An 8729-nucleotide genomic window follows, 5' to 3' on the forward strand; every position below is an offset into this window, starting at 1 on the left:
TCCGCGGGCCCCATGGGCGCAGGCACAGGTGCGCGGGGCCACAGCCGGGCGCCCTTTGCAGCCAGCCACCGCCCCCTCTTCCCCGCGGGCTTTTGCACACGACGCGCCCAGAGTCGCTTCACACGGGTTGGCGAGGGCCGGATAAAGCCGGCGGCCGCGGAGCGCTTGGCGTGCGGAGCCAGAGCCGGAGCTGCAACAGCAGCGGGAGCCGGGGGACCTCAGCGGCCTCAGGAGCCGGGCCGGAGTGAGCGCAGCTCGCGGGGCCCTTAAGACAGGTGGGTGAGAGCCACGCGGAGTCCCGCGCGCAACTTCCAGAGCGCACTGGGCGGGGCGGCCGCGCGGCTGCCGGGACACGGCGCGGGCCTGCATGGACGCCACGGAGAAGCAGCACCTGTTGGACGCCAGGCCCGCAGTCCGGTAAGGCGAGAGCCTGGGGAGAGGCGGGAATTTGGGCGGCAGCCGACGCACCTCCGCGTTTGCCACCATAGCAGTGGTTGGTTTTGGCGGCGGCTTGAGCTGGTACCACGCAGGAGCGGGAGAATGAGGTGAGGGAAAGAAGATAATGAGATGTGGCCCAAGGACCGTCTCTCCCTCGGTCCCCGCACAGAGCTTGACTCCTGCCCGCGGGGGGCCTGGGGTCGGGGGAGTGGCGGTTCCCGCCTGGAGTCCTGCCCTGCCCAGTACTTTGCCCCAGGCAGCCCCGCCCTAGGGAGGCCCTGTGTCCCAAGTGCGCTGGAGGGGGCCTGCTCTTCTCCCAGAGCCGGCGCTCTGTTCCTTCCCCGCGCTCCACTGGACACTCGGAGAGTCCTTAGCTATTTATCCCAGTGGACACAAGGCCTCACAGAGAAATGGGACTAGAGTCGGCCCTCCTTGCCCCATCTCAGAGCTGAGCGTTCCCTCTCTTTCTCTCTGGTCAGGTCATACATGGGATCTCTGTGGCAGGACGGGGCTGGCTGGATCCCTCTGCCCCGACCTGGCCTGGACTTGCAGGCCATTGAGCTGGCTGCCCAGAGCAACCATTACTGCCATGCTCAGAAGGGTCCCGACAGTCACTGTGACCCCAAGAAGGGGCAGGCCCGGCGCCAGCTCTATGTAGCCTCTGCTATCTGCCTGTTTTTCATGATTGGAGAAGTCGTTGGTAAGCACTTTTGGGCTAATTAAATGAACTTAGTGCATGGATAGACTTCCCAGCAATACTGACACTAAAAGCCCCATTTACCAAACACACACTGCCCTAAGCCTTTATATACACATTATCTGATTCAGGTCTAACAACAACCTGTGTTATCACATAGGTGACGTGATTCTCCTTGTTTTACAAATGATGAAACTGAGGCATGTTCAGGTTAAGTAACTTGCCAAAGATCACGCACAACTAGTAGCCAAGGGAAAGCCTGAATTCCTAGAAGGAAAGAGCATTTACTGAGTATCTACCATGCTTTCCAGTCCCAATTTGAACTTGATGTGCACATTCACCCTCTAAGTAGATATTGGTGGCCCATTTCATAGAGAGTGGAAGTTGAGGCTCAGAGAGAGTAGGTCACTTGTCACGGTTGTACAACTCATGGGTGGAGAGATCTTGAGCCCGGAATGTCTTCTTCCAGAGCTTGTGGTCTCCCTGCTGCACACAGTCTTGGGAGCCAGCTCTCTGGGGAGCTAATAAAGACCCTGTACCCTGCAGGTGGGTACCTGGCACACAGCTTGGCTGTCATGACCGACGCAGCGCACTTGCTCACTGACTTTGCCAGCATGCTCATCAGCCTCTTCTCCCTCTGGATGTCCTCCCGGCCAGCCACCAAGACCATGAACTTCGGCTGGCAGAGAGCTGGTGAGGGTCGCGGCTCAGCTGTAGATGGGGTTGAGAAAGAGGGTGGGTTAGAACAAGGGTTCTTAGGTGGCTGTAATGGGTGGATCCCCCATTCCCCCCCTGAGTGAGGCCAGGAGGGTGATCTGGATGGGGAGAAGAGGATGTCAACCATGGCCTCTGTCCTCTGGGAAATCCTAGTCTGATGGGGAAGCCCTGGTCCCAGTCATCCAGGAGCTCTCAGTCTGCGGAGAAGCAAAGTTCACCTTCCTAGGAAGCGCAGTAGCCAAGCTTCAAGAACAAATGACAATGGCATTAACACTGCACATAACTCTGTGGATCAGCCCTGGGGGGAGGGGAAGGCCGGCAAAGGCTGCTGGAAGGTATAGGCTTTAACCTCTCTTCCGTTCACCCCGGGTTGCATCGTCACCTTCCTCTTTGTGGGAGATGGCCCAGCCTCTCTTCCCCAGAAGCCTCAGTTTACTAGCTGAACAAAAGGCATACATTTTAATAAGTCAGCTTCTTTACATGTACAACAAAAAAGGTGGACCCAGATAATGACTTATTAGTTCCTTCTAGCTCTGACATTCCCAGATATATGAGGGGTGGGGTAAGGGGCAGCCATGCCAGCCATAGCTTCAGCAGAGCCCAGTGGGACCCAGGCCCTGACTTTGTGTGGGGGGTGGGTGGGGAGGATCCTGAAGGAAGGGGGAAGCCTCCTTAGCCTCAGGCCCATGCCAAGGTGGGTGTTGGGGTTGGGTTCTTCCTCAGAGATCTTGGGAGCCCTAGTCTCTGTACTGTCCATCTGGGTCGTGACTGGGGTACTGGTGTACCTGGCTGTGGAGCGGCTGATCTCTGGGGACTATGAGATCGAAGGGGGGACCATGCTGATCACGTCGGGCTGTGCTGTGGCTGTGAACGTCATGTGAGTGGGGCCCCGGTTCCCCTCGTCTCCCCTTCTCCTCCCGCCTCTCACACCCACATCTGTGTCTGCTTTGCAGAAGGAGACCATGCCACTTTCCAGCATTGGCCACAGGGACAGAACTTCCCTAATGGTCTGAGCTCTGGCACCTGGAACACCTGGGTCCTACCCTTGGCCTAGGCCAAGAACACTGAGAACTATAAATCTGAGTTTTCATCCACTCTACCCACTCCCTAATACATGTCAGGGACTAACCTTGGTGGCTTCATACCTCAAGTGGGGTGGGAAGAGGCCAGTTGTTGCAGGAGTAGCTGTCCCTAGGGGCAGAACCCAAGTCTGAAATTGGTCTCAGAGACAATGGGTGTCTCTTTCGGGCTGTTTCTCTCCTTTGTTCAGAAGCCTCAGTTTCCCCATCCGTGACATGATGGAGTGAACTTACAGTGACCTCCATAATGCCCTCCTGCTCTGAGATTTGGCATCGTGGCATTGTTGTGCCCAGACTCAGCCTGGTATTGGCACTGAGCCCTATCTCCCATGGCTCTCTGAACCAAGGCCACGTGGGTTGGACTTCTCACATGGCCAAAGAGATCACAAGGTTTGGGGGCTTGAGATTTTTGCCCTACGAATTGGCTAGTCCTAATAGGTGACTTCCATCTGCGACCTCAGTGAGCCCTTGGCTTTGTCTCCACTTCATAGAATGGGGTTGACCCTTCACCAGTCTGGCCATGGGCACAGCCATGGCACCACCAACCAGCAGGAGGAGAACCCCAGCGTCCGAGCTGCCTTCATCCATGTGATCGGGGACTTTCTGCAGAGCATGGGCGTCCTAGTGGCAGCCTATATTTTATACTTCAAGGTCAGAGCTGGGACACAGAGCGGTGGGGGTGTCAGGGGAGTGTAGACCACCTGAATATCCTCTCTACAGGGGGTCCTTTTCAGGACTCCCTCCCAGTTCTGGGGAAAAGGGTGGGGAGAGGAAAGAAACATTTATCCAATACTTACCAAGTGTCAGCACTTCTGATCCTCACAACAACCTGAAGGGAGAGGTGGTAGTGTTTTCTGTAGCTCAGAAAGGTTCAGTGACTTGCACAGTGTCGCACAGCTGGTAAGGCGTAGAGGCAGATTCAAACCTACGACTGTGTGTTGTCAAACCCCGGGCAATGCCCATCACATAGAGGCAGGGAGCTGTAGTGGAAAGAGGCAGGCATTTGCTCTGAAGCTTGGCTCTCCTCCTTGCTAGCCATGTGATGTTGGGTGAGGTGCTTGCTCTAATGGAGCCTCAGTTTCCCCATCTGTCAAATGGGGATGGATGGCAGATCAGATGGTATCTAAGATGCCTTTTTGCTCTGTCCATGTCTCAGCTTCTTGAGAAGGAGGGGTGGGAAGGGACTGCCTTATCCTGAACTGTGGTCTGCCCTTTCTGCTCTTGCAGATGTGAAATAAAGAGGAGAAAACTGGGAGGCAGGGCCGGGGTGAGGCTCATGCCCACCCAGTAGAGATAGCCCCTCTCCCCAACAGTGCTGGGTGGGAGGGGAGAAGGGAAGCTGAGGTGTTAGATGGTGAACCGAGGTCTGTCTTCCTCTCTTCCTGCAGCCGGAATACAAGTATGTAGACCCCATCTGCACCTTCTTCTTCTCCATCCTGGTCCTGGGGACAACCTTGACCATCCTGAGAGATGTGATCCTGGTGTTGATGGAAGGTAACCTGAGCGTTGTGGCTCCGTTTTTGCTCTTGGCTTTCAAGCTCTAGATCAGCTCAAATAAGGTATGTGTGTGTCTGCGGCATCCCAGCACATGGCAGGGAGCCGGGATCTGGAGCCCCGGCATCGGCTGGAAAACCTCCTGGGGCCCCCAGGCTGATCTTCATGTAGAGCCTGGGCTTTTAGGTGTGGCAGTTCCTGGAACTGTACCCCAGCCCCGGTCTTCCCTTCCCCCTACCCCCAAGGGTGCCTCCTCTGCCTAGTCAGGTGGCTTCTGGGGGACATCTGTAGCATCTGGAGCGCTCCAGCTCTCCCCTATACATTTCCCAGGCTCTGGCTGCCTTCTCCCAGGGAGAGGGAGTGAGGATTATGCTTCCCATTGCACAGAGGGGCAGACTGAGGCTCAGAGAAGGACGGTCAGCCTTGGACAAAGTTACTTAATCCACTGCAGCTCAGGCCTTTCCTCATCTCAGGGACCAAACAATGCCATACCCTGGGGGGACATGGCTGTAATTTGTGGGGCTGGAGAATGGTCAGTGGTGGAGAATGATCTGGTCTGCCCTGAATTAGCTTTTTTTTTGAAATAGGATCTTGCTCTGTCATCCAAGCTAGAGTGCAGTGGCGTCACCATGGCTCACTGCAGCCTCGACCTCCTGGCTCAAGTAATCCTCCTGCCTCAGCCTCCCAAGTAGCTGGGACCACAGGCGCATGCCACCACGTCTGGCTAACTTTTAAATGTTTTGTAGAGATGGGGGTCTCACCATGTTTTCCTGGCTGGTCTCAAACTTTTGGGCTCAAGCAATCGTCTCACTTCGGCCTCCCAAAGTGCTGGGGTTACAGATGTGAGCCACCACACCTGGCCCTGCACCTTGGCTTTCTTATGCTCTAGGCCTGGGGTCTTGGGCCAGGGTCATAGGCCTCCGCGTGGTCAGGGTCAGTCTGGAATAGAGTGGGATGCTGGCCTGGGCTTAGCAGTATTTGGCTGCAGGTCAGAGCTTTTTCTCCAAGAATATGCTAACCCAGATAAAAGCGATAATGATGAAGATGATGATTGTTCCCTGGGTGGGTCCAGGGATTCTCAGGATCTGTTCTTTCCTTCTTTCCATTCAAAAATATATTCATTGGCCAGGCGCGATGGCTCATGCCTGTAATCCCAGCACTTTGGGAGGCTGAGGCAGGCAGATTACCTGAGGTCAGGAGTTTGAGACAAGCCTGGTTAACACAGTGAAACCCTGTCTCTACTAAAAATACAAAAATTAGCCAGGCGTGGCAGCACGCATCTGTAGTCCCAGCTACTCAGGAGACTGAGGCAGGAAAATTGCTTGAACCTGGGAGAGGGAGGTTGCAGTGAGGCAAGATCGAGACACAGCACTCCAGCCTGAGTGACACAGCAAGGCTCTGTCTAAAAACAAACCAAAAAATATATTTATTGAGCACCTACTATGGAGTAGGCGCTGTTTTAGGCACCAAGGATACTGTGGTAAACAAAGGAGACTGTCCTGCCCTCATGGAGTGTCCATTTTAGAGGGAGAGATTGACAATAAGTAAATTCATAAATAATTTCAGTGTTAAGAGTGGAGAGGAAATATAATAGAGTGATAGGGCGGAGAGCTTGGGAGGTGAAAGCAGCCTCAGACCTGCAGGCCAAAGAGGTCTTCTTTGAGGGGATGACACCTGAGGAGCAGGAGCTAGCCCTGCACCAATGGGCAGGCGTGTGAGGGGCAGTTTCCTTTAGCCCCCGTGCTTGCCATCCTCAGGGACCCCCAAGGGCGTGGACTTCACAGCTGTGCGGGATCTGCTGCTGTCGGTGGAGGGGGTGGAAGCCCTGCACAGCCTGCATATCTGGGCACTGACCGTGGCCCAGCCTGTTCTGTCTGTCCACATTGCCATTGGTGAGTGCTCGGGACACTCAGGGTGGGGTGGGAGACAGGCAGCCAAAGGCCTGGTGCCATCTCCACAGGGTCCAGGTGACCCAGATGCTCACAGCGCCCATGCATCGAGCCCAGCCTCATGCTGAGTACTTGATATGCATTATTCCATCTGATCATCACAATCTCATTTACCCAGGAAACTGAGGCTGGGGTTGGGTGGTAAAGTTACTGGCCCAGGCTTTTACAGCTAGTATATGGCAGTAGGTGGCAGATTCCTGGCCTTAAGGCCAGTGCTTTAGCAGCTCTTTCAGGCATGAGCCAGGTCTGGGCTGGGAGGCTACCTGGCAGAGGAGTAGAATCTGGGGGCTTCTCCATGTTCATGGTCCCCCATCCTGTTCTGCTGGGGATGGGGTATGAGATTCAGGCTCCTGATGGTTTCAAAGGGCCAGAGTAAATGGTTTCCCCAGCTGTGTCCTCTCGATCCCCAGCTCAGAATACAGATGCCCAGGCTGTGCTGAAGACAGCCAGCAGCCGCCTCCAAGGGAAGTTCCACTTCCACACCGTGACCATCCAGATCGAGGACTACTCGGAGGACATGAAGGACTGTCAGGCATGCCAGGGCCCCTCGGACTGACTGCCCAGCCAGGCACCAACTGGGGCATGGACAGGAACTGCAGGTGGCTGGACTGAGTGTCCCCCAGGCCCAGGCAGGACTTTGCCTACCCCAGCTGTGTTATAAACCGGGTCCCCCTCCTGATCTCTGCTCCATGTTCAGTGCGGAGCCTTGTCCCACTTCAGGAATGGAGCTCTTCTCGGCCTCCCCATCTGACTACAGCCAGCGCCAGGGTGGGGACTCAGCAGGTATAAAGCTAGTGTGACCCTGCTCTTCCAGCTCCTGGGCCAGCTCTGGAAGGGCTGTATTTGGGCCTAATCCTAAGCAAATGTCGTTCTACCACTCGCAGGGGCAAAGGCGGTGAGCCATGGGATGTCCAAAGGGAGGCTGGCCCCAGCGCACCTGTACTGCCTGCCTCATCCCCCATTCTCAGCCTGGCTGGCCTTTGCCTTTATGAATCTGAGCCCCTCCCTCTGCCTATAGCAATAGGCACGGGGGTGAGGACGCTCACACTCTCATTTGAGCCTCCTTGAGGCAGGGAGCCAGGAGGCACCTGAGGCCTGTCTGTGCCTCAGTCACTTCAGCTGTGAGCCAAATGTTCCCTTTCCTGGAGGGGAGAGGCCTCTTACTAGGTAAGGGACAGGTTTCCTCTTTTTTTGTTGTTGTTGTTGTTGTTGTTGTTGTTGAGACGGAGTCTCGCTCTGTCGCCCAGGCTGGAGTGCAGTGGCCGGATCTCAGCTCACTGCAAGCTCCACCTCCCGGGTTTACGCCATTCTCCTGCCTCAGCCTCCCGAGTAGCTGGGACTACAGGCGCCCGCCACGTCGCCCAGCTAGTTTTTTGTATTTTTAGTAGAGACGGGGTTTCACCGTGTTAGCCAGGATGGTCTCGATCTCCTGACTTCGTGATCCGCCCGTCTCGGCCTCCCAAAGTGCTGGGATTACAGGCTTGAGCCACTGCGCCCGGCCAGGTTTCCTCTTTCTTATTCCCTCAGCTGTGCCAACACAAAACACAACCTTGGCACAGGCGGTGGGTGGAGGGTAGAGAGATTTCAGTTTGGGTTCTGCGCTAACAGCCTCCAAGCCCCTTGGCACTTCTGTTGCTCTGAGAGTGTCCCAGGGGATTCAGAGTCTCCAGCAAGATATGGCTGGGCCAGCTCTGCTGCCTACCTGGCCTGACCCAGTCGGAGCCTGGCATGGTGGAGGGAGAGGGAGAGAAGCGGGGCTGCACTCGGCCCAGAGGCCAGCTAGGAGGGAGACCGTGGCTTCCTGGGGCTTGTGTGTGAAGATTCCTGACTTACGGGTGGCTTATGTTTACAAGATGCAAGAGGGGAGATCTGTCCCCGACTCATGGAGACAACATGCCCAGTTATCAGAGTCCTGTGTCACAAGGTCTGTCTCTGCCATTGTAAGCAAGTGCCTTGGGCGAGTTGGCCTCTGCCCTAGTCTCATCTGTAGACCGACCGGGTTGATGCCTCCCTCACAGGGTTGAGAAAAAGAGCCAGTTGGCCAAGTACCTGTGGTTGTTGAAGACTGGTTACTTTTATCATCCTTGAGACAGGGAACTCTGCGGCCCGAGGCTGCCTCACTGAGGAGCTAGGTGGGCTTCCCAGCCTCCTCAGGGGCAGCGCTGAGTTTGTCTTGACTGTTCTGGCCCAAGGTGGGAGGAGGGGGGTTTGGTCACTTGCCTCCCACTTTAAATCTCTATCTTTCTATCTGTGAAACGACCTTTGTGCCTTCCCAGCACTGTCATCCTGATTGCCTGTGTTCTAGGTAGGTGGGTCCTTCAGCCCCTCCAGGTCTGCGAAAAGTCTGTGGAAAGC

At 55.7% G+C, this 8729-nt stretch overlaps 1 protein-coding gene across 1 annotated transcript; it reads left to right on the forward strand.

Moving 5' to 3' along the window:
- Positions 1 to 367: 367 nt before the first annotated feature.
- Positions 368 to 8282, forward strand: SLC30A2 (solute carrier family 30 member 2). The gene is made up of 9 exons (XM_023219298.2): positions 368 to 417; positions 918 to 1138; positions 1682 to 1828; positions 2576 to 2729; positions 3423 to 3582; positions 4320 to 4425; positions 6183 to 6317; positions 6785 to 7552; positions 7878 to 8282. The coding sequence occupies exons 1-8, from the start codon at positions 368 to 370 to the stop codon at positions 6928 to 6930; spliced, it is 1119 nt and encodes a 372-aa protein (XP_023075066.1). The 3' UTR covers positions 6931 to 7552; positions 7878 to 8282.
- The last annotated feature ends 447 nt before the right edge of the window (positions 8283 to 8729 follow it).

The sequence above is a fragment of the Piliocolobus tephrosceles genome, unplaced genomic scaffold, assembly GCF_002776525.5.
Source record: "Piliocolobus tephrosceles isolate RC106 unplaced genomic scaffold, ASM277652v3 unscaffolded_19548, whole genome shotgun sequence".
Taxonomy (NCBI): Eukaryota; Metazoa; Chordata; class Mammalia; order Primates; family Cercopithecidae; genus Piliocolobus; species Piliocolobus tephrosceles.

Coding starts and splice junctions, on each gene's coding strand:
- SLC30A2 (XM_023219298.2), top strand. CDS start 368: ATGGACGCCACGGAGAAGCAGCACCTGTTGGACGCCAGGCCCGCAGTC. Junction 2,730..3,422: donor GCTGTGGCTGTGAACGTCAT/GTGAGTGGGGCC, acceptor TCCACTTCATAG/AATGGGGTTGACCCTTCACC. Junction 3,583..4,319: donor CCTATATTTTATACTTCAAG/GTCAGAGCTGGG, acceptor CTCTTCCTGCAG/CCGGAATACAAGTATGTAGA.